This window comes from Myotis myotis, unplaced genomic scaffold (assembly GCF_014108235.1).
Source record: "Myotis myotis isolate mMyoMyo1 unplaced genomic scaffold, mMyoMyo1.p scaffold_m19_p_8, whole genome shotgun sequence".
NCBI classification, from domain to species: domain Eukaryota; kingdom Metazoa; phylum Chordata; class Mammalia; order Chiroptera; family Vespertilionidae; genus Myotis; species Myotis myotis.
In genome coordinates, this window is record NW_023416390.1 from 61,340,005 (window position 1) to 61,367,018 (window position 27,014).

The window sequence follows — 27,014 nt, forward strand, 5'->3', positions numbered from 1 at the left end:
AACAGTTAAAATAAATGAAAAACAAAAAAGAGGAAATATTAAACTTCGTTATAGCTTTAAAACATTAATGTCTGATACAATTAGAAATCACACTCATATCTCAAACTTTTTTCCAAAAGTATGGCTCCTTATTTAAAAAAATACTGTATCCTATTAGAAATGGAAACAGAGGCTATCCCAGCCCCTGTGGGTCTCTCTGTGTCTTTCTGGTGGTGGCCCTGGCCACTGTGGCAGGGTGTCTACAAGCCTTCCTGGGTTTCCCACATTAGATTTTACTTATAGGTGCTAAACAATGCAATACAACCTCAACTTCACATCCCAGACTCTAGAACTTCAATACCCATTTTATAGCAATACCACTGCTTTTTAAAGTACTGATTATTAAACATACTAGAGGCCCAATGCACAGGATTTGTGCCGGGCGTCGCCTGTGGGGATCGGCCTACTGCGGGAGCAGGTGTTCATCCCGGTCAGCCAAGCGGCTGTGGACCTACCCTCTGAGCGGTGCACCCACTGATTGTTCTGTAGTTCCGCTGTACGATCGCTGGGCTTTTATTATATAGAATTGTAAAAAGTACTTTAGACAGCTACTGTAAGGACAAAATTACACTCAGCAGCACCGCTGCCCACCCCCCCCGCCACCCCCCAAATCATGTTTTCCAGAGAATTATCAGTCAGAGAAGAAAACATAATCTCAGTATTGGGTTCAGTCCTCCCTCAGGTCCATGGAGCTGCTGAATCTGAACTCAGCTGCTCTGAATGAGAATCTAGGACACACTTTGTCTCTTTCTTTCCTCACTGTTCTCCTCTCCTTTCCCGCTCCCTCTCCCACCTCCTGATAAAACTTAACTAAGTAAGTTAAGAGGGCAGTTCCTTTTAAATCTAGTAATGTATAAGTTCTCCTTAATATTCATTTGCTAAGAATTTAGTCACTTGGCCGAAACTAGTTACAAAGGAGGCTATAAAACCTAGATTTTAAATAATCAGCCATGTGCCCAGGAAGAAGGGGTAGACAGATTTTTAGAAATACTCTTCTGCAACCATTGATTGAGTTTTCATGGCTCTTATGAAGGTTTTGCAATAGTTTAAACTAAGGAGACCTGTATGATAAAGTAATAATCTATATATATAAAAAGCCAACGACCGGAACGACTAGTCGCTATGACACCCACGATCGGGGACTGGGGCCAGCGGCCAACCTCCCAGGGCCCCTCACCCAAGCCAGCTCTGCCCCTGATTGGCCTTTCCCACCCCGATCGAGTGTGGGGCAGCTGGCCAACTCCCCCGTGGACCCTCTCCTGGCAGGCCCTGCCCCTGATTGCTCTGCCCAATAGGGGGCGGGGGCGGGCGTCCAACCTTCTGCAGCCTCTCCCCCCACCCAGCCCCACACCAGTTCGGCCCCCCACCCTGAACAGGGCAGGGCCAACCAGCCAACCGCCTGCGGCCCCTACCCCCACCCAGCCTCACTCCAGATTGGCCTCCCCACTCTGATCAGGGGCAGGACTGGCTGGCCAACCAACCATGGCCATTTCCCCAAGCTGCTGGCCCCCGATTGGCCTCCCCCACCCCAATCTGGGGCGGGGCTGGTCGGCCCTCAGCCCCTCCCCATGGCCAGCCCCATCCCCTAATAAGTCCCCCCACCCCAACTGGGGTCGGGGTCCTCCGGCCAACCCCCTACGGCCCCTCCCCCCATCCGGCCCAGCCCTGATGGGGCCACGATCAGGGCAGACTGGCCAGCTAACCTCCCACCGTCTCTTCCTCCTGACAGGCCTGGCCCCGATCCACCCCAATTGGGCCTGGGCCAGCCAGACACACAACCGCCTGTGCATGAATTTGTGCACTGGGCCTCTAATAGAATATAATAAAAGCCTAATGTGCAAATAACCCAACTGGTGGAATGACCAGTTACTTTGATGCGCACTGACCACCAGGGGGCAGACGCTCAATGCGGAAGCTGCCTACAGGCCCCAGGCTGTCCAAGGCAGGTGCCAGTGTGGGGGGGGGGGCCTGATCACCCTGCCAGTCACCCCACAGATCAGCCCTAATCGCTGGTCAGGCCTATGGAACCTACCCGTGCACAAATTTCATGCACCAGGCCTGTAGTATAATAAAAATAAGGAAATCTGGGTTACAAAAAATAGAATAGAATATATAGTGTCAGTACTGGGACTGGAGAATGTGCAGGAGAAATCCTAATGTAACAGCCACATGGGTCTTCTAGCTAAGCTTAAAATATGGCTTTAAACAGATTGGTATGTATCTGGCATGGGTTCTGATTACTATTGCTATAACTGGTGTTAGCATGTTGTTTTTGTTTCAGATATTCAGCTCAGTAATTTTTCTGTCATTACATTACCTGTTAAAAGGTATATTTAGAACATCAGTAAAATAAATTAGAAAATTGACATTTAAAAAAAATCATGAATGGAAAGAACATCCTATATAAGAAAAGGGTAATATGCAAATAAACTAAACAACAGAACAACCAATCAAAGCATAATATGCTAATGATATGCTAAGGCTGCTCAACTGCTCGCTATGACATGCACTGACCACCAGGGGGAAGATTCACAGTCCAGTAGGTTAGCTTGCTGCCGGGCACCGAGTGGGATGGGCTGGACACACCCTGGAGCCCTTCCCTGGTTCCTCCCCAACCCAGTCGTGCACCAGTGGGGTCCCTCGGCCTGGCATATGCCCTCTCGCAATCTGGGACCCCTTGGGGGGGATGTCAGAGAGCCGGTTTCAGTTCGATCCCACAGGCCACTCCCCTTGGGAGGGTGCCAGACGCAGGGCTCATGGCTGGCGAGCACTGCTGCAGCAGCACAAGCCTCTCCCGATCAGGACTGATTGGGCGCAAGCCCATGGCAGGCACATGCAGGCAGAATTGGTCTGTGGGTTTCTGCCCGATCCCTGCAGACCACCCAGAGGGACCCCACCTGTGCACGAATTCATGCATCGGGCCTCTAGTTTTCAATAATAATGATTATAATGATGACTGTCATTTTACTGAGTATTCATTGGCCAGTCAGGTAATAAATATTTGTGACATTTATGACAAGGAATCTCTGCCTTTTGTAAGTCATAAAACTGGTATTTGAATTTATATTAAGAGTGAAAAGGAATAATCAGGAGCTTTAAAGAGAACCAGGGGAATGTGTAGTGTCTCAGAAGCTAAGGTGAAGTTTTTAAGATAGAGCAGTGGTCCTCAAAGCTTGGTACTCAGATGAATAGCATCAATCACCTGGGACATTACAGAAATGCAGATTCTCAAACTCCACACCACACCTACTGACTCTGAATCAAATTTTGGGGGTGGGGCCCAACAATCTGTGGTTTTTACCAGTCTTTTAAATTATTCTTTGAGGAACCGCTGGAGTAAAGGAACCCACCTAAAGTAGCAAATGTTAAGAATCCTATATAATAAAAGCCTAATATGCTAAGTGCCCGGTCAGCTGTTCAACCAATCAAATGATAATATGCTAATGATATGCTAAGGCAGTGGTCGGCAAACTGCGGCTCGCGAGCCACACGCGGCTCTTTGGCCCCTTGAGTGTGGCCATGAAGTTTCATTCGCACTGTACATGCGCACCTGCATGTGGTATTTTGTGGAAGAGCCACAGTCAAGGGGCCGCAGTTTGCTGACCACTGTGCAAAGGTAACTCGCTATGACTGTTCACCACCAAGGGGCAAACAATTGACCAGTCACTATGATGTGCATTGACCACCAGGGTGGAGATGCTCTGACTGGTAGGTTAGCTTGCTGCTGGGGTCCTGCCAATTGGGACTGAACTAGATGGGCCAGACACGCCCTGGAGCCCTCCCAAGGTCCCTCCCCGGCTGGCCAACCTCCTGAGTCCCTCCCCGGCCCAGATCATGCACCAATGGGGTCCCTCAGCCTGGCCTGCGCCCTCTCATAATCCGGGACCCCTTGGGGGGGTGTCAGAGAGCTGGTTTCAGCCGGATCAGCAGGCCAGGCTCAGGGACCTGTTATGAAATAAAACTGAAAGAATACCATTAGGTGTACAATTTAAGGTGTTTAGTGACTATCAGCATGGTAGGGAAAGTTAAAGGGTTTCCAAATACCTTAAAGGTAAATGAGGCAAAATTAGACCATTCTTGCAGATATTTTGATGATATGGTGAGTTTTAGTAAGCTCAGGGTTAAGAGAATGGCGTTGAGTAAGAGAAATCAGTCAAGAGAGAGAATGAAGAATTGAATGATAGAGGTATTTCTCAAACAAAATCTTAGAAAGTATGGAATTCAAGCATATACATATGAATAGTTTTATTATGAGCAATATATAAGAAGACAAAAAGAAGGAAGGAGATAAGGGGGGAAATATTCACCTGGCTCTGAGGCAGTGAGTGCCTATGTTGGGAACCTCCCTTCTAAGGGAAGAAGTATCAGACTCAGCCATCTTTAACGCACTTGCTTCCTATAATGTAAAGACCAAGCTCCTGCCCACCATCCAAGACAGGGTTAGTAAATAAAAGGAGTAGAGCCATACACTTTTAGCCTAATAGTTTTTAAACCTGAATTCAAATCAGAGTCATCGAGTGATCTTTAAGAAGTAAAATTACAAATATCTGGCTTTTAATCCTTTTTTTTTTTAATTCTCAGGTGATTGTAATTTTCACTCAGGTTAGGGATTCACTATTGAAATGGATTCAATATCAAAATTCTATGACCATCAGATCTTAGCAATCTGGAAGTGAAACAGTAATACTAACAAAGCAGGTATGATGGAGTGAAGCAGATTCTAAGATTCTAGAGAGCATTGTTGAAGGTGGTTTCGAGCTGTCTTAGGAATGCAAAAGAGGGAGCAAGTGAGGAACTCAGTGATCACACAAGAGGGTTGGGTTAAGATAAGGATTCCATTTATATTGTAGAAAGGATAGGTAAAAAGGATAGATACTAAGTTTGAGAAACGAATGTTGGAAATGTAAGACTGTATGGACATGCTTATTCTATGAAGAGAAGTGGAGTTATAGCTCTCTGGTATTATTCAAGACAATGCTGTCCAATAAAAATTTATATATTACAAGTGATTTTAAATTTTATTATGTTTTAATTATTTTAGTAAGCTTTTATTTCACCCAGTATTATAATTTTGACATTTTTTTGGAACTGAGTCTTCAAAGTCACTGTATATTATACACTGATTGCACAACTCAATTCAGCCACATTTCATGAACTTAGAAGCTACATTTGACCAGTGGCTACTATATTGAGCACTACAGGGTTTGGAATTTTAGGAGCAGAATTTTGGGTCATCGTTCTTTAGGAACATTTATTTATAGGATTAAACCCCGTAGAGATTTAGGGAAGCAGGAAATGTGGAAATTGTTGAAGTCCTAATATGTTGCCTTGAAAGTCAGCAAGTAGTATAAAAGGAGAAAGAAGAGAAATTGGGATGAGCATATAAAGATTTAGAATGAAGGTAGTAACATAGAAGGAAATAGGTTTTGAGTCCTAGTTCCCAAAAATACTCTGTATTACTTTGGTAAAATTATATGTCCTCCTCTTAAGTCCACATTTGCTAAGAAAATTAAAAAAAAACAACACCCAGAATATATCTAAGTCACTGTGTCTTAAAACAAAAAGTATTATTTTATAGGAAACATGCATACATATACTTTAGCACCATCATTTGAAATAGATAATATCTAATATATTGAGTTAACTTTTATCTTTATATTACATATTTTTTTAACTGGAAATGATATTCCATCTTACAGGACAGTAAAGTGAAACCTAGAAAGATAATGTAGCTTTTCAGAGATCCTTTTCTCAGAAGTACAAAATACTTTTGCCTAAAAGCTGCTACTTTCATCAAGGAGCCAAGTATTCTTTGCACCTAAACATATTTGGGATAACATTGGTCAAAGAGTTTTAAGTATTGATGTGTTTTTAACATGTGTGTTCATGTTATGTAATATTTTTCTAATGTCTTTAGAGATGATTTCAATATAATGGGGGGTTTTTGTTGTTGTTAATGGTCTAAAAAATTTTCCCCCCAGATATTTTTAGATGAATTGCATGAACACGGACAACTACATTCTATGTCTTCTTGGATGGAATTGTATCCAACAATTAGTTCTGACATTAGATTCACTAACATGCTTGGTCAGCCTGGTGAGATTCTTTTCTTTCCTAACTTGGTTTTGATAGTAGTTAGAATGGGCCAGAGGGGAAGGTGGGTTGTGTTGGGAAATGAGGGAGGGGGCATTTTATTTTGTTTTATAAAAAAAAATAATAATTGCAGCTCTTTGGTTAGAGCTAGCTTTTGACTTCTTTAGTTTTTTCATTAGGATCAACTGCACTTGACCTTTTCAAGTTTTATGTTGAGGATCTTAAAGCACGTTATCATGATGAGAAGAAGATAATAAAAGATATTCTAAAGGTAAATAGTATACTTATATAGACTGGGATATCTTAAAAATTATTCTCTGTTCCTTTTATACACTTTATTAACAAGATTTCTGTTTTTTAGGATAAAGGATTTGTAGTTGAAGTAAATACTACTTTTGAAGATTTTGTGGCAATAATCAGTTCAACTAAAAGATCAACCACATTAGATGCCGGAAATATTAAATTGGCTTTTAATAGTGTAAGTTATGGTCTTTTATAAATAAGTTTAATAGTACAGTTTTTAATGTATTTAGGGGAAAAGTACTTCAATTGTAGGCTCCTAGAATAGAATATGAGTAGGGTTTCATAAAGTAGTTAGCCTTTCAGGGCAAGGTAAAATAATGTGTTTAGGTGATGAGCTGATGTTAATTTTTCTTTGCTCAAATTACCAGTGTTATAAATTGCACCTTGCCTTATAAATGATGGGAGAATACTTAAGTTAAGAATAATGGGTTATTTCAATTAACAAAAATTATTGTACCATGGTAACTGATTAAATGATTTTCTAAAAGTTACTAGAAAAGGCAGAAGCCCGTGAACGTGAAAGAGAAAAAGAGGAGGCTCGAAAGATGAAACGAAAAGAATCTGCATTTAAGAGTATGTTGAAACAAGCTGCTCCCCCTATAGAATTGGATGCTGTCTGGGAAGATGTATGTATATTTGTAAATTTTTCCTAATGAACTGTTTCCTTTATAATTGAAGATAAGAATACTTTTTAGTTCCTTTCATTTTGTAGCCACAAAAATAAGCTGAAGTTATTTGTAGAATATATTACATATATTGAGGCTAGGTTAAAAGGATAAAGTCAGCTGTGACTGCAGTTAGGAATATTTGTTTAAAATGGTATAGATTTTAGAGTAAAGGAAAAAATTTAATAGACTTGGAGGGGACTGGGCTGTCACAGTTTTCACTTCTATTGTTTCCTTTTAGTCATATTGGTATCATTTTCTTGGTATTAATATATTTATTGTATATGCAAATTTTTCAGATCCGGGAGAGATTTGTAAAAGAGCCGGCATTTGAGGACATAACTCTAGAGTCTGAAAGAAAACGAATATTTAAAGATTTTATGCATGTGCTTGAGGTAATTTTAATATTTTCATAACTGGCTGAAATACAAACTATATATAAAATTATAAATAAAAGTTAAGGAATTCAGAATAACAAGTATGTTTCTTAAATTAAACCATTCTTATGCAAATGTAGCTTTTAAGTGAAACAAATAGCTTGCATGGGAATGTAAAGATTTGTTTGTGGAGACTATTTGTTTCATATTTTTACAGTGTTTCACAAACTTAGCAGCCATATCAATTGACTAGTAAACCCAAAGAAAACTTAAAAACTATTTTCTATCTGTTTTATAAGATCCAAGCATATATTTCAAATATTATACTATATTATTAGATGTCTTTAAAAACTCAGGGAGAGGTTTTAAATACAGTGATAAAAGTTTTGTTAGAATGGGTATTGATAAAATTACTCTGTTAGCTGAATAAGGGTATTTCAGATAGGTACTTGTATGTAGTAAATATGCTAAATTGACCAATAATTATTAAATAATAATTTGATGCCTATATGGGCCATTGCTGTTCTGATTGTTAGACAAATACTAAAGATATTAATTTACTCACCTATAACTTCATAGTGTGAGGATTAAAATGAGGCAAGGAGAAATAAAGTAATTTTCAGGGATTCCAACACAGGCTGTTTGACTAAAGAGTCAATACTTTTAACAGACATGCTATGCTGCCAGTTACAGAGACAGACTGATACTTTACAGCAAGCTAAAAGCTGACACATATTCATTATAGTGTTGTATAGTCCTCGGACATAGCAAGTCACTTACGTTGACTGGTTCATTGTATTTAATGTTCTTGATGTCTATCAGTGTTGACAAGAGTTTGCTCTGTTAACATACCCACATGTACTCTGTTGTTTCCCAGCTGCCTCTAGATCTTTTCTACTCAAAGTGTTTCAGACTAGCATTATCTCTATTAACCTGGGAGCTTTTGTGAAATGCAGAACCTCAGACCCCATCAGTAGAAATCCTGCATTAGAATCAACATTTAAGCAAGATTTTCAGATGTATATTTAATTGTCTTAACAGAAAGTAGTGTAACTGTTCTGAAAATTATACCTTTCTGGAGTGTACAGTTATCCCTACTAACCCATACACTACGATTCCTACAAAAGCTATTAATATTTTTTAACACTATTGTGTTTAGATATCTACATGATGGTTAATTATAATTTGAATTATAACGAATAGCTTTTAAAAATTCTTTATGATGTACCGTCCAAAGTAAATGTAAACTTTTGAATATTTCTTTTACCCCTGTAGCATGAATGTCAACATCATCATTCAAAGAACAAAAAACATTCTAAAAAATCTAAAAAACACCACAGGAAACGTTCCCGCTCTCGATCGGTAAGGAAGTTTATTAGATGGCATTGTAAGTGTATTGAAACATTTGTTTAGCATCATTATGAATAAAATTATTTGTATTGTGTAGGGGTCAGATTCAGATGACGACGACAGCCATACAAAGAAAAAAAGACAGCGATCAGAGTCTCGTTCTGCTTCAGAACATTCTTCTAGTGCAGAGTCTGGTAGGCATATCTTTTAACTTGATTAAAATCATTGACACTTGGATGTGGTCAAATCCTGACACCTTTTCCTTTACATGTTGCTTAGAGAGAAGTTACAAGAAGTCTAAAAAACATAAGAAGAAAAGCAAGAAGAGGAGACATAAATCTGTAAGCAAGCTTTTCATTTTTACATTAGGCTTTTACCCTTAATTTCCTCAGTGGCAGTAGAGCCTTTTTCTGTCTAGTCCTGTGCAGACCAACACAGTTTAGGTGGGCCCCTAAGTTCAAGAGTTTTACAGTTGATCTTCATCTACCATTAAGATCTTTTGGTGAGCTTTGAGGAAAAATAAAATATACACACCAATGTTAAGATTCCCAGTCTGATTTTTTAAAGTAATCTTAGAGAAAGACATGTCTTTGTAGTCTGTGTACATATTACAGCTGTTGTTGAGAACCATTTAATCTTAGGTAAACCTAGGAGGCTTTTTAAAAATACTAGGGCCTGGGTGTTACCAGAGACCTGTTGAAGGAGATTGTTTTCATGCTGCTCACTTGAATTTGTGCATATCTAATGAAGGACTGCTTGTTTAGGCAAGCTATCAACCTAATATGTGATTGAGCTAATCACAGCATCTTACATAACTAAATAATGTTGTATTGGGTTTGTGTAAAATGTAAAGTCTGCACACATTTTCATAATATATACTCCAATCAGGTATGCCTTCATCCTTATCCTTAATCCTTGAGCTTAACAACTTAAATTTTACCACTCTGGGCACACATACTCTGTTACACGTGGGTTTTTACACAGGACTCTCCAGAGTCAGATGCTGAGCGAGAGAAGGATAAGAAAGAAAAAGACCGGGAAAGTGAAAAGGACAGAACTAGACAAAGATCAGAATCAAAACACAAATCACCTAAGAAAAAGACTGGAAAGGATTCTTCTGTAAGTACTTAGAATTATTTCATACCTATATTTTCAAAATGCAGAAATGGAGACAATGGTTAAACTATGAGAGCATTTAAAGAAAACAATGAAAGTTCAGTTAACTTTCACACAAGAATAGTTTTCTAGTGTTGTGGTCATAAGTTTTACATTCCTTAAAAAAAATAAGTAATTAAAGGCTATGTAATGCTCTGTTAACTCACTGAGAAAGGAAGATAAATCCTGGCCAGAGTGACTCGGTTGGTTGAGTGTTGTCCTGTGCACCTAAAGGTTGCTGGTTTGAATCCTAATCTGGGTTCTGGATTCGATCCCCAGGGCACATTTAGAAAACAACTGATCTGTTTTTCTTAGCATATTCTTGGGTGAGGATTTAAAATAATAATAAAAGAGAACTTAAGTAAAAAAATAAAGGAGGATATGGTCTTCTGTCTTTGCATTCTAAGAAGTGCCACTGGACATTTTATACCTGATTTTTTAAGGAATATAAAAAGACTCAAATTAAGTGTTCTTCCTCCAAATATTCAGTTATCATCGTTTGTAAATCTGGTTTCAAAAGGTAGCATTCCAGTAACCTTTGGAAATCATTGAGAAAGAGGTGTGAGGGCAAATGGATAGGAAGGGACTACAAGCCAAAATTGATATTTTACTATCAAATGAATCCTTATTTTCCCATATATGAGTGTGCACACATATATATGAATGACAGCACAATAACACAAACCTTCTCATCCTTTCCATTCCTTCCACGAATCCTAGGGGCTTAGCAAGGGTAATGCTTCGGATTTACCAGTGGAGAGTTTCAGTTTTGTAGACAAGCCTGGCTCTCCCTCTGGATATTCTGATTAATTTGCTATATAGGGTGGAGGGTTTTTTTTGCTTTGCAAAAAACTGCACTGGTGAATCTGATGCACATCCTTGGTGAAAAATGAAAGTTTCCTCTAGACCTATTAGCAGCTTTTAACAATTTATTCTTCCTTAACCTTCAGTAGGTTAAACGAAATCGCTGAAGGGAAAGAAGACAGGTGAACTATCCACTTTTCAAAGATTATTTCTCACAAATAATGCATTATTATTTTTTGAATATTTTCTTCAGCTTAAGTCTTGTGCTGCTCATGAATGTTGGCGTGAAGCGTATTTTTTTGTAATATAAAACACTCTTAGGGCAACTTAGAATATGCAAAGTTAGTAAGGAATATAGTGCCTAGGAAATGAACCCCTGACTTCCATTAAATGGAAATGGGATGATCTCATAATCAGTTATGTAAGAGAAAGGAAAAGAAATGTATGTACCATTGTTCCCAACTTGTATATTAATGTTGTATATTACTTGTATATTAAGTAAAAACAACATGTAAAAATCTCGTTCTAAGTTAAGGACCTACCCTAATATAACCAAGGCACATATATGCTTAGTTATCAACCCATTGATAGGCTCTTGGAAAGAGGTAGTAAGTCTTTAAACTATGTGATGTATCTGTTTCTGTGAAAGAGAATTCATTTTGAATTCCTTTTTCAAAAGTTCATTACTACTTAACCTTATTTGAGTACTACCATGAAATGTAATTGTATTCTATGTCTTTTCAGGGTAATTGGGATACTTCTGGCAGTGAACTGAGTGAAGGAGAATTGGAAAAGCGCAGAAGGACCCTTTTGGAGCAACTGGATGATGATCAATAAATTATACCAAATATATGTTTACAGTATGATTTAAAGTCTAATTCAGACCAGGGACTCTATTTTAAGTTCAGTTGAAATAACACTGGGTTTTAATTATATCACAGGAAAAAAAAGTGCATTTAAGTATTGTTATTGTGGACTTTATAAAAGCAAAGGAAATTGAAAATAACTTTTGATTCTGTATTAAGAATCATATTTTCATACGGTCATAACTGTTTTCCTGTGACCCTTTCATAGGGCACTGCAGGGTGGATTAAAGGTGGCAATTTACCAATAACTGCAGATGTCTCTACTTTCTTCTAAAGTCTAAGTCATTGAGGTGATAGCATTTTCTTTATGGAAGTTGGATTTTGAAGATAGGAAACTTTTTTGATACTTAGTCGTACAAAAAAAAGCACCAGCAACTGATAAAATTGCTTTTTTGTGCACTACCCAACTGGTTGAAACTAATCTGATCTTTTATGGTGAACCCACAAATAGGTGTTCTTAATGGAAACCTGGTAGACCCTTAACTATAGTGGTGCTAGTGAGCACTGCTATAATAAAGCCACCATTATTTTTTATGCAACATCTGAATACATTTTAAAAAGGCTATTGTGAGGGCATTATTTTGAGGTGATGTTTTAAAAATTAACATTAAATCAAATTGTAAATTAGTTTAAATATATTGCCTTAAGGACCTACTAAAGAATGTGCCACCAACTTTAAGTGATAGATGCAATATCCTTGTCTAAAACAAAAATCAATGTTGACTTAAACATTTTAACAGTTGTCTTTTTTTTTTTTTATCGGACCTTTCTCTTGCTTTTTTCATTGAGGAAGTCTTTTACCTTCCCTACTCACTGAGAAGTATTGACTTCATGATACACATTCTAAAGCATTTCTGATTTGAATATTTTTGTACATTTTTATCAATTATTAAACCTTCTCTTCTAGTGTGTACTAGTATTTATTTCTATGTAAACTGTTCAGCTCTAAAAAAAATTGTATAATTTAAAGATAAACTAAATCCCTGAAATTTTTGCTTCCTCTTGCCCACACAGCTAAGTCACTTTCTTTTTAAATTAGAATCAGTGCATTTAAGGCCCCTATATTTGTTTTTGATCTACAAATTGCTATGGGATACTTTAGAGAGGCAGTGGTTTAAAGTTAGAATACTTTGCCTGGCTGGTTTGGCTCAGTGGATTGAATGTTGGCCTGCGGACTGAAGGGTCCTGGGTTTGATTCCAGTCAAGGGCATATGCCCAGGTTTTGGGCTTGTTCCCCAGTGGGGGGCATGCAGGAGGCAGCCGATCAATGATTCTCATCATTGATGTTTCTGTCTCTCCCTCTCTGAAATCAATAAAAATATATTTTAAAAAAAGTTAGAATACCTGCTAACTTTCCAGGGTTGGTAATGTAATTTATACTATATTTCTTTAGTGCTGGATTTTTATTTTTATTTTTTTAATAGTAAATTTTAGCATATAGTCTTTGGTATTATCTTAGGATCGGTTGATCCTATTTCATGTTGGGATTTAAAAGAACAAAAGGTTCATTTTATTTTTTTTTCTTTATCATCCTAGTGAATTTGAAAAGTGGGACTAATCAGGATGACTCCCATCTCTGCTCCCTATTTTAGTTAAATCTGTTCACTGTTGAATGCTTCAAAAATAAGGGGAAGAGGGTGTTGTTTCTAAACTTCTCCCTGCCAAGACATTTTTCTGCTGTGAAATACGACATGACTTTGTAGAAAATGAGGACCATTATTTTTAGAAAATGGGAAGTAACCAAGTTGCTTGCTTGAGTCTCCTTTTGCATATTAGAACCAAAACATAACTTACTTATTAATCAGGGATTCACCTATACTTAATTTTCAGAGGTCCCATTTTAATGATAGTTAATATTGCCAATCATGCCTAACACTTGACATTATGTCTAACACTTGACAGGAAGTGGTAGGATCTTTAATATAAGCATATGATATTGGCAGAAATACTAGTGATGTTTCACAAGAGAATTTAGAATCTGTAAAATGTTTTAATTCTATGAATGATTTTTAAGTACAACTTTAAAGTTTTGATTTTTCTATTTAAATAAAAAGCTATTGATGTGTTTTAGCATATCCTCAAAATAAATTTCTGCACTTCTGTCTGTCACAACTTCAAATCCCTATAAGACAATACAAATTCACGTTTCCCAATAGTTCACCCATGAAAATTATTTAACCTAAAAACAAAACTAGTGAACAAATTACATCTCTAAATACAACATCCTTGTTAAAAAGATGCTATTAAAGTGAGTAAAATCCTTGTCTTACTACCCTTTGATTATCCCATCAAAAGAGATTTAGTTGCTAGAAAGATATTGTCCAGTCTGAAAGCACAGATGATGGGAAGATTTTGTTAAAGCTAGAGTTCTGTGAATGTTTTTAACCAGTTAGATTAAAGATATAGGTTGTAAAAGCTGAAATGTCTTGCAATTAGACTTGATGTTGAAACAGTTTGAGTAGGGTTTGAACAAATGTGTTCAAGCAGGAAAGCATTTTTCTTTTCACATAAGGGGAATGTATATTTTTAATTCTCAGAGTAAGGCAAATGTTGAGGGTTCATCTTCCCTCAATATTAATGAATTATTGGATTAAATTCACTAATACATTTAATATAATAGTCAAAATAGGAACTTCAAATACTTGATGTTTTTATTTTCTCCCACTCTATAATCCCTATGTGGGAAAATTGAATTTATGTGAAAAGTTAATTGAATCAATCAAGGATGAAGAATTCATTGTACTTTTCCCAAGCGTTTTTAAATTATTTTCAAATAAAAGTCCCACTTTTTTTTTTAAACATAGTGATGATTTTTTTTTTATTACCCAAAAGTAGCTTCAGCCTATAGGTTATTCATGTTTTTCAACAAAAATACTTTTTATCCCTCCCAGTAAACCTGAAAATGATCAAAATGTTATAACTTTGCTAATTGGACCCCATAATACTATAAAATGAAAAGGATTGGCCTAGATCCGTGGTCGGCAAACTGCGGCTTGCAAGCCACATGCGGCTCTTTGGTCCCTTGAGTGTGGCTCTTCCTAAGCCTTAGGAGTACCCTAATTAAGTTAATAACAATGTACCTACCTATATAGTTTAAGGTTAAAAAATTTGGCTCTCTGAAGAAATTTCAATCGTTGTACTGTTGATATTTGGCTCTGCTGACTAATGAGTTTGCCGACCATTGGCCTAGACATCATGGGTGGGGAACCTTTTTCCTGCCAAGGACATTTGAATATTTATAACATCATTTGAGGGCCATACAAAATTATCAACTTAAAAATTAGCCTGCTATATTTGACCAAACATTTAATTAGCTCACCCCTAATGCCTTGGCAGGGCCAGACCAAATGATTTCATAGGCGTTATGAGGCCTTCGGGCCGGACGTTCTTCCCTCTGGCCTAGATAGAGTAAGGCAGTCTTAATTCATAGTGAAGAGACTAAAATCTCCTGAAACATTTGTGTACATTTTTTCTGGAAAGAAGGTCCAGTTTTCATCTGGTTACCAAAGGGCTTTGTAAGAAGCATTAGCCTTAGATGCTTCTGGTATGGTCAATTGAGTGTTGACTAGGTAGCCACTTTAATTTTTGCATCAAAAAAGAGGGAGCCCCTTTTATATGAAGATTTTTTTTTAACCTAGATGTATTTAGGAGAATGGTTTCTAATCAAATAGTACCCAGAGAAGAGTAATGAATGCTGTTTTTAAAGTCTATAGGATATTTAAGTATTATTGTGTGATTTATAAAAGTAAATAACTAAAACATTTCTAAAAGCAAAATGAGGCAAAGCACATTAATTCCTAATATCTTAAATTTGAGACTTTTCCCTTAGGGATGTATCTCTCTCAGTATGACGTAGATTTTAATTCTTTTACATTCTCTAGGTAAAACTGCATTGATTTCACATAAAGGAAACAAAGTAACATCAGGAATGATTTTCATGGAACTGTTGGAATAGGCTTGTAACAATAGGCTTATCTCATTCTATGGTTTTGAATACCAATCTAGTAATTCTTACTTCCCTTATTTAATGCTTACCTTGCTCTTAAGTTTTCAATTGTTTTGACTTCAGGGGTGGTCTAGTTCCTATGTAAGTTTCATTCACTGCTGTATTCTGTTGGTTAGCACAGTGCCTGGCACATAGTAGGCATCTATTGAATGAATGTAACATATTAGTTGACAGATGTACTCAGCCAGCATACATGGTACCTACCATCTGTATTAAAGGGCTTGAAAAAGCATCTTTGCAATAAACCACACTAACCCATGACTAAAGCCACATACACAACTAAAGTGCACTGAACATGAGTTTTAGTGACTGTACTTTAACCATTACTTCAGAAAAGTTCAAAAGCTTGTCAGAACATAGAGCTTCCATGTGATTTTTGAGTAAAGAAATCTTCCCCTGTAATGATTTGAAACTTGCCTTTGTAATTATTTATAAGTTAATGTTATATAATAGAAGTTCAAAAGTATAATTTATTTGAAGAATTAACATTTAGCTAGATCACTTGGTCTTTAAAACCCTAAGAGATACAATAGCAAACTTCCCATTTAAATTACAAGCTGAGAACTAATATTTTCAGGCTATTTTTGACAAAGGAGTGAATAATGGTGACATGACAGTTATTCAGTGTTATTGGAGCTGACTTAATGGTGAGGTAGGAAGTGAGAAGATTTTGCTCCCGTTACTCTCACATTCCCCCAGCCCTCCATTTTATTTCACTTATCTACCTGACCTAAATTCCTTAACTGCAATCTTTTTAAACTTGCTATATAAAAACTGCTTTTGTGACTCAGCAGGATCTAGTTCAAAGACATCTCACTGTTAGTGATTGATAACTGACTTAATTTAATGGCATTTGCGCTAGGTGTAAGGTTGATGTTTGCATTTCAGGGCAGCTAGCTCCCCCCACCCATTTTCGATCATAGACTGTGAAACAGAATGACTGCCTAATCAGATCAGATTCAGACTAAGCCACTTCTTTTTATTTTTTTAAAATTAAGCCATTTCTTGATGCCCTTTTATGCTGTTCCTTGGGGTATCTAAATGTGCTATTTATAAACATCTTTTCCTTTGGTTATGCCTGCAAACTTTTTGGTAGGTATTGGTCTTTTGCTTACCTCTACAACTAAACCGAAGACTTGTTCTGAAAGGTGAGTAATAGGGGAACAAGGTTTCTATGTTCTGTGTTTGTAATTATCAGGTTTTCTGTTTCTATATTGTTCTGATGTAAAGAATTTCAGTTATATAAATTAGACCTTTTGTAAATAAATATAATTTATTAGAAAACAATGACATCTTTTACTAAGTAAGTTGTTTTTGTGTCAACTTTTACCTTTAAGCACCCCTCATGCAGCAGTTCTGTGCTGTGAGATGCTAGATGCCCACATTCTGTTTTCTCAGTGTAATACCTGCTTTTCTCTGTAAAAAGATCAAAGAAAGTATATTAATATTTCATAATGCATTTGTTTTTGCTTCAAATTTTTTCTTGGAAATAGATGGGATATTAGGTTTAAAAGAAATGGGAAGCTAATATATTAATCCTTTTTTATGAACTGGGATGATAGTAGATCCATCTTTTCAGGCATTTCTGATATAATTTAGGAAATAAGTATAAGGCTAAGAAGAGTTATCAAATATTAAAATCAATACATGTGTGAATTATAAATCCAATATTATAAAAGCATGATTTTCAGTACCCAAGTAGGTAGTTCTGTAAAATTCTGTGCTGACCCAGCAGATCCCATGGTACATGTCACCCCCCAGCTTTGCAGAGCACTGCTGAGTCAGCAGGGTCACTGAACACTCACTGCAGTGAATTTAATGGATTAGGACTTAAGAGTTTAGCAATTTGAGAGTGGGAACTAGGGGATTTAGTTCTGGGTCATTGGTAAACACCTTAAAAAATGGATGCTACTGGTGCATCGGTGCCCTTAAACCTAGCCCTATCTGGCCTCATTTGACTTACTGCTGAAGTTTGGGTTTGAAGACCTGAATTTGTGCAATACTGACTTTATTTCTTTTACCATGAAGCACTTTGCCCTGCAACAAAACAAACTGCAGAGCCTAATTGCAGACTTGAACTTCCCCGTCCCCGTTTTAAAGTGAGGTTTCAGCTATATTGGTACAAGAGAAAGGGCACTGAGTTGGGAACAAAGACTTAATATAACAACAATTTCTTAAATGATTAATTTACAGCCCTCTAAAGTATTTTCAAGCCACTTACAGAGTTTCCTGAAATACTACATTTCCTTGCTTTTCTAAGAAGAATATGCTAAAAACAATAAATTAAACTTTACAATGATAACTGAAAAGAATAAATATGATTTGGGAACTGTATCCCTCACTTCCCAAATCTAAGTGGTTACTTTGTCCCGTACAGCAAGTGCTCAAGAGTGTACAGGAAGGGATTTTACTAAATTTACCGAATACATTTAGATTCGGAGTTTAAGCAACAAGACATACCTTTTCTAGAAGATAACTGGCAAAACCCCTAAAGTATACCATTGAAAGATGACGACATGTTACAGGGTAGTGGTGTAAATAGTTTATTTGCTCATATGCCATGAAAAGACCAGAAAAGTAACATGAACTGCTTTTATAAAACATTTCTAATATTGCTAAGAAGCAGGCCTATTAATAGACAAACAGAAAAGAACATGCCAACATTATTGTCTACTTGGAGATTAATAAATAGTAGTGATTTTAATGTGCTCGTCAGCATTGAGCTTTGGGAACCAGCTGCTTGTGGTAAAGGACCAATTTGTATTGTGTGTCTCATGGTATTGTCAAAATTAAAGTTGGGTCAACAGAAAAACAAAATCTTGGCATGTTCTTTTTGAAGTACACATTTATGAAAATTTGCTGGCAAGTGGCTGTTTAAAAGCAATCTTTCTGTAAATAGGTGTGCTAAAGTGAAATGTGATAACTGATCTCTAAACTGTCCTTGTAGTTAAATATATATATTAAAAAAACTATAAGTTAAAATAACATTCAGATTGTATAGCATAGGCCGATGCATTTTTAAACAATATTTACAATATTACCCAGAGGCTTAGGTGGGAATTAAGTGTAAAAACCATAAAAAACTGCACCAATTTTATAGCAAAATATCTGTACATTTAAAAAGAGGTCATATATAACTACACATTATCCAAAGAAAATTGGACCTTCACCAAGGAGTTCACATGAGCACAACATAAAATAAGAAATTCAGTGGTTAAATACTATACAATAAACTTTACAATTAATATACTGATGTGATGTACCAAGAAGGTAAGCCAGAAGCAGAATGTATATTATGAAAAGTACAAATTAGCTTCAGTCCAGTTTTTGACTTTGGAATGGATCGAGTGCCCTGCCAGAGGAAGGAAAAGTAACAGTGGCTTAATTGGCCATTTAGTCCCATTATATCTCATTTAAGCTTTATCCCAACATGAATATTCAATTCCTCATAAAGTAATCTGGGAAATACAAAGTTTTTCGCTTTGATATATGATGCCAAATATATCTTCGACTTAACAAAAGGAAGAAGGAGGGGGTGGGTGGGTGGAGGGGCGGGGGGCTCGGAGCCAACCGATTGTCAGAGGAGAGTAAGGCTGGGTGACTAACACTTCTCCGCCAGCAGAAGTAATCTTGAGCACTGTTGATAGAACTAGTGAACTTATTCCTGGCTAGCAAGGCACTGATTTCTCTTCTCAGTTTTGACCCATAATGATCCTCAGAAATCCTAATACTGATTACTGAGATGTTAATTTTAGTGCTAATTAATAAATATATTGCATTATCTTTTCAAAGCTGCCCCTAGCTGAAGAACAGTACTGTGCAACATTTGTATGCCATCATATCCTTGCATTCATACAGGGACTCTCCCAGGAAGGGCACGGTACACTAGCACAGGGTAGTAGACTGTGAAAGGAGACCGCTGAGTATCCTCCTGAGCTACTGGAATTGCAATCTATCTGAACTTTGCTAGGGCTTGGTTTTGCACACAAGTTTATCATGAGACTTTTCCCTCTTCCTTCCATGTTGCAAGCCCTTAAAAATACAAAGTTGGTGAGTATGACTGAAACACAAAATTCCTTAAAAGACATCTCAACAAAGGAGCCCACCACAGAGGCATCCATCTTATTTACAACTTCGTAGGAAACCAGGGTGGGCCATCCTGGGACATTCACAATGGCAGGTAATACATGTAATAGGAAATTTACAATTTGATTAAAAAATTGAGTAACATACTGGTGTAAAAAGATACCTAATCAAATCCAATCCTATTGCTTTGATTAATCTGAGCAGGTACTTCCACTTTTAGGCACTTGTTAACAAAGGTTGAAAGGAGGGCCCATCATTTTAAAATTCCTATGTTTGCTAAATCTGAGCCCTTAGAATACTTCATCTATGTTCAAGGCTGCAGTTAAATGGCGGTACATAAAGTTCATGTGGACAGCTTCTTTCACGCACAAACTATTCATTCAGTCAGGTCTCAGGTTCACAGGGTTATTTCGGCACCATTAACAGAACGCAAGTTCTGATCATCAAAGCGCCGCCTGACACTTCTCCTCACCGCGTCGGCTCGTCTGTATGGTTGGTTTCTAAGATCTGTAAAGAGAGCATCAGTGAGAGAATTGCAACCTTTAATATTGTGCTTCTAAGCAAGACAAGGCCAGCTGGCAGCCAATCAAAGCAGCTTGTGTAGAAGAGTCAGCTAATGGGCCCTGCAAACCCACAGAATATCTGAGCCAAACACATGAACTTTGCCCTCTGTATTTACAGTCAAAACATGATGTAATACTGGTGGGATTCTGGTACTTTTAGGGAATAGAGGAAGAGATTGCTTTTGTCACTGGCCAGAGGGTCTAGCTGAAGTCTTACTTTGAAACATTTCCTCAACTGGAAATCGCTATGGCTTATGTGTTTCTTTCTTTCTTTCTTTCTTTCTGGAAACCTAAATATAAACAATAATGAATTTAAACTGCAAAACTAATAAAACCGATTGTCCTGTCCTATCTTATCCCAATTTTAATCAAGGAAGAACTATATTAGTTCGCAGACACAGATTCCAGTTTTTAAATTCTATTATTAGCTGGGGTCAGTTTTTTATTTTGTGAATTAGAAACAATGCTCAATTTAACTACTAAATAAAAGTAATCATTCAATCAAAATAATATCCTATTCCTGAACATTCTTTCCTGCCACCAATATTTTTGGTTTTTCATTACAGTGGAGAAGTTATATGGGCCTTCCTGCATTCTCCAATTTGTATTGCAAATGCATAGCGGAATGGAATGCCTATTTTAAAAATGCCTCATTGCATGTTAGTTCAAGCAGGCATTGCTCTGGAGGGATAACGTGGGATGAACAAGAGGAATTTTATGAGTAATAAGTATGAAGCATCTTTCCTTTTAATGGAGTCAGGATATAGGGAAAAATGAAGCAGGCTTCATACTTCCCCTTGTTTTGCTTATACATTTCACTTTTATTAATTTAGTACTTTTTATTTCTGTTAGGAAACATTCTACCTTTAGAAGGGGAAACACAGAAACAATAGGATGTTTGACCTTGACTTACATTTTTAAGTACAGTTGCCTGATACTTAAACTGGTAATTGACATAAAAGTCAAGGTTTCTGACTTCGGTTGGAAAACTGGAGGATCTGGCAATACTGGGCCCAAACTCTCAGCAGGCAAACACAAGCTGGAGCCGAGTGCAAGATGGTGCCCTCCTTCCGCACAGTGCTCACCAGCTCTGGGCTTGTTGGGCTTTGTGACCCTGCCCTACTCCTAAGTGCAAGCAAAGCACATGTTTGCATACCCTGATCATCCGGAGACTGCTTCCTGGCACAGAGTGGTAGGAAGGCTAGAATCCCACTTCTGGCTAAGGGCACGCAGGGACCAGCCTCTGATTCCTGAGCCCTCCAAGCAATTAATTTTAAAGATCCTAATCCTTCTCCAAAGGCTACAGATCGTGTTCTCTGGCCAGGACTGGCTCTCGATTTCTTCAGATAAAAATGGAGCTAACTGAATAACTCAAAGGCTAAGAAGGGGTAAGGGACAGCCTACCACCCACAGCAATCAATAATCAGCAAAACCCTTGCCCAAGCCATCATGTGAGAATACGGAAGCAAGCCAGAAAGAGTCCAACAGAGAGGCCTGGCCTCACATCATTGATAGTGAGGTACAAAGACCTCCCTGGTAGACTCTCACCAGTATTACCCTGGGCCATAGATTGAAACTACTGATCTGCATACAGAGAGAGGAGGAAGCTAAGTAAAAAGTGATGCTTGCCAGCTCTGTGTATCCTCCACCACCGGTGTGCTAGAAGAAATCCTTACCCTCGAGTGAACATTTGGAAATTTAGTGATATTATTCTTCTTTAAAGCTAAACAGAAAAAAAAACAAAAACACAAAATGATGGTTAAATAAAAATGGGATGAAAATGAAAAGCAATTCAACTTAGTGCTTCACATTCCCGGGCATGTCAGCCAACAGAGGGTGAGGGTGGGAGGCCATCACTACAAGAGGTTGTTAGATAAAACGGGAGAAGATGAGCGTTCTTCCCATCCGGGTCGCTGACCACCCAGATCCAAGCTGCTTTGAAGTCTGGCTCCAGAATGACAGACAGTCCAACAGCAACACTGACCGTCAACAATAGCCAAGGAGGTAACAGTTTCTAGCCTTGTTAATAAGCACTGGTGGGTAAGTACACTCAGAGCAGGAACCACACACCACATCCTTTCACATCTTCAGAGACAGAGGAACATACATAAGGTGATTACAGAGGAGTTCATGCCACAAAATAAACACGCAGCAGTTCCATGTCAATCTCGGCACGGGAGTCCAACCACAGCAATGGCCGATGAGACTGTGTGTAACCCTAGTCTCTTCTCTAATCAACCGGACACGCAGAGAAGTTTGTTCCTTATCCAGGCATCGGGATCTATGCCCAGGCCGTGACTTCTTGGGAATATTTTATCTTTCTCTTTTTTTAATTCAGTGCATTTTCCGATGATAGGTAATTGCTATTTCTGGTGCCACCATCCTGACCAAAGAAGCAGGCCCAGATATAATCTCATCACAGAAGAAATGCCCTGGTTTGACATGGAACATAGTAAAGTCGCATGAACAAGATGAGACAGTGAGGGGCTCCTGAGCCTTGGTTTTCACCTCCTGCCTCACAGCTTTACTGCAACACGGAACTGCTGATTACTGAACTTGGAGGAGGGGTGGGTATAAAGCTATGGATTGCCTTATGTCAGCTTATACAGGCTTCTAGGTCAAAGGCCTCTCTGGGTTAAGCTTGTACCATGTTCCCTGTGACACTGTGGATGATGACTATCATGCATAAAACCCTTAGGGCCCAGTTTACAGCTGTGCATAGTTCACAGTTCCTTCTGAAAATCATTTTGCAAGTTAGAGTACTTTGCATTCTGAGTGCCTATATACCAAGCATGTCAAATTCGCCGCGGGCCGCATGCCTCGTTTATTTGGCCTGTGGTTAGCCTTTGAGTTTGACATGCTTGCTGTATACAATCAAAGCATGGGAAACGAATACAAAATAAAGGCTGGTTTGATATCTGTAAACCTGTTAGAACACAGTGCGCGCTCAATAAATGTTAGGTATAGTAGCTATTACTATTAATGACGATTAGTTTTTGTTCAAATATATTAGTCCAAAAATCTTGTAAGCAACCTAGTGGGACCCAATCCTGATTCTCAAAGAAGTGCTCTATTTACTACTTTTCTGAAAATTTCTGCAAGCAATTCTATTCATTCAACTCACGCATACCCAGACTGTCACAGCAGTCTGTGGATTCAGAAGTATTGAGAGTGGCAGTGAGAAAGCAGTTACGGCTGAAATGCAAAACCGTGCAGCATGAAGACGACATACGACACAACACATGGAGATGGCAGTTCCATGCTGGTCCGGACAGACAGACATACAAGGGTGATAGGAGGTAAAAAAAAATCTGTAGCAACCTTTTTCAGAGCATCAGGTGAGAAAGAGTAATAGTTTAGTAATGGTATTCCTCAGTGAGAACAGGTTCGCAGAAAAACCGAGAGCCACGCTTGGCGGTGCGAGCAGTAAAGGGCACAGTCTTCAGCACTGCATCGAAAACGACAGCCAAACAGGACAAACAGAAGAGAGTAAGAAGCCAAGATCTATTGCATTAGTACACAGTTAGTGCTTTGTTAATCATACCTGGGGGGGCGGGGGGACAGGAAAGGGGGATAGCAGCAACATACCCAAGTGAGCTCATCAAATCTAAGCTACTCACTCTGGGGTGGGTCATGGGTTACAAAATGGAAACTCTCCCCAGGACAGTCAGGAATGCTCCATAGGCAGATAAGCACAGTCCCCTCCCACGACAGATCAATGATTAGGTCAGGCGGATAAAAACTATACGTTTTGCTCAGTTTACAAGCCAGGAGTCACTGAGATGGAGAACAGACTAATGAAAAGGAACCCAAGTTCTCAATGTGCGAGGCTGGATGCTTCTCTGTAACAAGGTAATCCGGCAGCACTGAGGGCCAGAGGCGTTTACCCGAGGAGGTCCATTCCTGGTCCTGCTCAGAGCAGAGCTTCTCCCTCAGGAGAGACGCTAAACCACAGGGGCTTTATCTGGGAGCAGCCACAGACCCCTGCAGGGGGAGCCTGAGGTACCGGCAGGCAGGTACGCACAGAATACGTCTGTACCGTGTATGGACACGGCACCTTCGCCATCCTCTCAGAACTTCCTCTGCGTTTAAGTCTGGGCAAAGGACTCCTTGTTGACTTCCGTTTTAGGATTGTATTGCCTTGGGTCTGAGTGGGTGGAAAAATTTGTGGTTTCCGCAGTTTGGGAACCTTATTTACAAAGCTGACTAAGCTTTAACAAGAAATGAGACGTCAAAAGTGGAAGAATTAAAAAAGTCTTAAGAGTTTGTAAAAACTAGGACAGTTGGGGAAATGTGAATAATGACTAGATATTTTATATCAAGGAATAGTTGAGGAGGTGTCTGGTAATGGTGCTATGGGCATGTTTGCTTTATTAAAGAGTCCTTATCTTTCGAAAGTTCATACTGAAATATTTCCACATGAAACTGTTTGTCCTGGAATTGCCTCACAATAATCCCAGAGGTTGGGGATGGGGAGTAAGTAGAAGCAGACATGTAACAAGACTGGCTGGCCCTGAGCTGAAAATTGTAAATGGGTGGTGGGTACATGAGAACTCCTCATACATTCTCCACACTTTTTCATATTTAAAATATTTCTCACAATAAAAAGTTTAAGCATCTTGGAAGCTGATAAATAGGGTCCATATGCAACAGACATGAAAGGGACGTCACTTCCAGCCATGGCCACAAGCCAGTGGCCCAAATCGCTGTCTGATCTGCTGAGAGGGAAGGCAGAAACTCTACAGAATTGGTTCCAGCAGAAAGCATTAGGCTACCACTTAATCAGCAAGAACCAAGCTGGGTTCTTGGCTGACAAGGAGCCTTTCCCCAGCCCTGGGCTTCCAGCCCACTGGCCCTTCTGAATGGAAGCACCAGCCCCGGATTCACGCTTGTCTTCAGTTCCCTGGAAGGAGTGGAGAGGCTGTTACAGAGCAAGTTGGAGACATCTGCAGTGGCTGTGGGTAGTGTTAGGACAGACCCCGAATGGGTCTTGCCATAGCCTTTATCCATCAGGGAAGGAAGGAAACGGAGCACGGGACACATGAAGGACAATGGAAAACCGTTAGGAGAAGGAGCCCTGGTGAAATCTAAAGGGTTCCGATGATATTGAGAAATGAGATTAACCCCCAATGATACTGAGAAATGAGATTTTCCAGAGAGCTTGTGGGCTTCTCTGACAGGCAGTACACGGGCTACTATAATATACTTCAAACACTAGCAGAGTCTCTGCACAATTCTGGGTCTGATTAAAGTCACTGAAGAACTGGAAACCCTGGACAAGCAGCAGCGAAACCTGCAAGCGGCCGGCACGGTGAGGCCAGCGGGATCTCCACGGGCCACCACGAGGAAGTGCCCTTTACCTGTGATGATATCTTCAATGGCACCATCCTTCCCTTCGTACACATGTCTGTTATCTTTAACTTGCCGCCTTCTTAATTCCGCAATTAATTCTTGCTGCTGCCTCTTTGATTTGTGAGAAGGAGACTGAGAAGAAAGAAGCAAGGCAGAGATTAGTGGGATCAGCACCCATTGGAGGTTGGAGAAAATCCAAAATGTGTCTGAGCCTCCACCAAACACAAGCAGCACCAGCCCAATTTGTGCTCAACCCAAGGAACACAGAAAGCTTCTGGGAAGAAAACAAACTCACTGAGGAACACAAAAGTCCAGCCGGCGGCAATGGGAAGGTTGGGTCCTATGGTGAGAACCACTGACTTCTTAAACTTGGCTGCAGAGGATCAAGGTGAAGAACACTTTGACCTGCGGCCTTTTATGATCTTCACCTACGATGCTCCCCTTCACGGAATACCCCCCACCCCATTATTCCTGGCAAAGCCCTGCAGGCAGCAAGGCCAGCACCAGTGGCATCCCCACGAAGCCTTCCCTGGACACAAGCAGTGCAATCATCCGACACGGCCTCTCTGTAGTGTATACGAGCTAAGCTCTGCGTTCCAGATCTCTGTAAACAGGAATGCCACGCAAACATGCTCTTAGCCTCATTCAAGTTTTTGCTGAACAAAGTAATGAATGAGCAAATGTCCAGTTGCCGAGTTGTGGGGCCCTAGGAGGAAACGGCAAGGGTCCTGGGCAAGCCGGCTTGCTGCCCGTCTCTCCTGCTCGCCCCCAGGAGCCTCCAGGGCAGGGCCGGGCACCCTCACCTTTGGGTCCTGCTGCTCCAGCAGAGCTTCCTGCTCCAGGAGCTTCTCCATGAGCGCCTGTTCCTGCTTCTTCCTCAGCTCGTTCTCCTCCTCCGCTTGCTGGGTCAAGTCAAAAGAATCAAAGACACGTCAGTGGAAACGACAGCAGTCAAGAGTCTAAAAGGTCATTCTGAGAGAATCCTCGGTGAGCCAGGAATTAGAGTAAGTGGAAGAAGGGTCAGATCTACATTTGGTGCCTGTATGTAACACGGGCCTGGGGTTTCACTGTGTCTCTATGACACCTCTTCAAAATCGAGTAGCTCAAATTTACCCCATTCAGAGTCCTTTCTGGATCCCACTGTCAGGGGGAGACCTTTCCTTGCGTCTCCTCCAGGGGCCTCACCCAGTGACACTCTTAGGTTCTGCCCACAGCTCGCTCCTTCCCAAGGGAGGCAGAGTCACCAGTCCGATCGATTTAGGACAGGAAATAAAACAGGCTCATGTCAGCTCAGCCCTCCCGCATCCTCTCTTCTGAAGTCAGCCTCCCTAACGAGACTTCTAACAGCTGGGAAC

The 27,014-nt window shown here is 39.3% G+C and overlaps 2 protein-coding genes across 24 annotated transcripts in view; one reads left to right on the top strand and one right to left on the bottom strand.

The window, feature by feature from the left end:
* The window catches only part of PRPF40A (pre-mRNA processing factor 40 homolog A), a 59,617-nt gene extending 45,900 nt beyond the window's left edge, over positions 1 to 13,717 (top strand). For 9 of the 16 annotated variants that reach the window (XM_036320316.1, XM_036320309.1, XM_036320308.1 and 6 more), the window contains 10 exons: positions 6,021 to 6,135; positions 6,300 to 6,403; positions 6,494 to 6,610; positions 6,924 to 7,061; positions 7,400 to 7,495; positions 8,753 to 8,839; positions 8,925 to 9,021; positions 9,107 to 9,168; positions 9,812 to 9,946; positions 11,531 to 13,717. In XM_036320316.1, the coding sequence (XP_036176209.1) occupies positions 6,021 to 6,135; positions 6,300 to 6,403; positions 6,494 to 6,610; positions 6,924 to 7,061; positions 7,400 to 7,495; positions 8,753 to 8,839; positions 8,925 to 9,021; positions 9,107 to 9,168; positions 9,812 to 9,946; positions 11,531 to 11,623 (1,044 nt within the window). In that variant the 3' untranslated portion in view covers positions 11,624 to 13,717. Of the gene's footprint in view, positions 1 to 6,020; positions 6,136 to 6,299; positions 6,404 to 6,493; positions 6,611 to 6,923; positions 7,062 to 7,399; positions 7,496 to 8,752; positions 8,840 to 8,924; positions 9,022 to 9,106; positions 9,169 to 9,811; positions 9,947 to 10,932; positions 10,969 to 11,530 lie in introns of all 16 variants that reach the window. The other 7 variants (XM_036320310.1, XM_036320307.1, XM_036320321.1 and 4 more) reach the window with 4 other exon arrangements.
* A 1,181-nt stretch (positions 13,718 to 14,898) lies between these two features.
* The window catches only part of FMNL2 (formin like 2), a 318,758-nt gene continuing 306,642 nt past the window's right edge, over positions 14,899 to 27,014 (bottom strand). For 3 of the 8 annotated variants that reach the window (XM_036320780.1, XM_036320775.1, XM_036320781.1), the window contains 3 exons: positions 26,463 to 26,561; positions 25,668 to 25,791; positions 18,178 to 20,251 (listed from right to left, as the gene is read on the bottom strand). In XM_036320780.1, coding sequence (XP_036176673.1) covers positions 20,142 to 20,251; positions 25,668 to 25,791; positions 26,463 to 26,561 — 333 coding nt within the window. In that variant the 3' untranslated portion in view covers positions 18,178 to 20,141. Of the gene's footprint in view, positions 15,801 to 16,988; positions 17,075 to 18,177; positions 20,252 to 21,936; positions 22,031 to 23,628; positions 23,756 to 25,667; positions 25,792 to 26,462; positions 26,562 to 27,014 lie in introns of those variants that run through there. The other 5 variants (XR_004969607.1, XM_036320779.1, XM_036320776.1 and 2 more) reach the window with 5 other exon arrangements.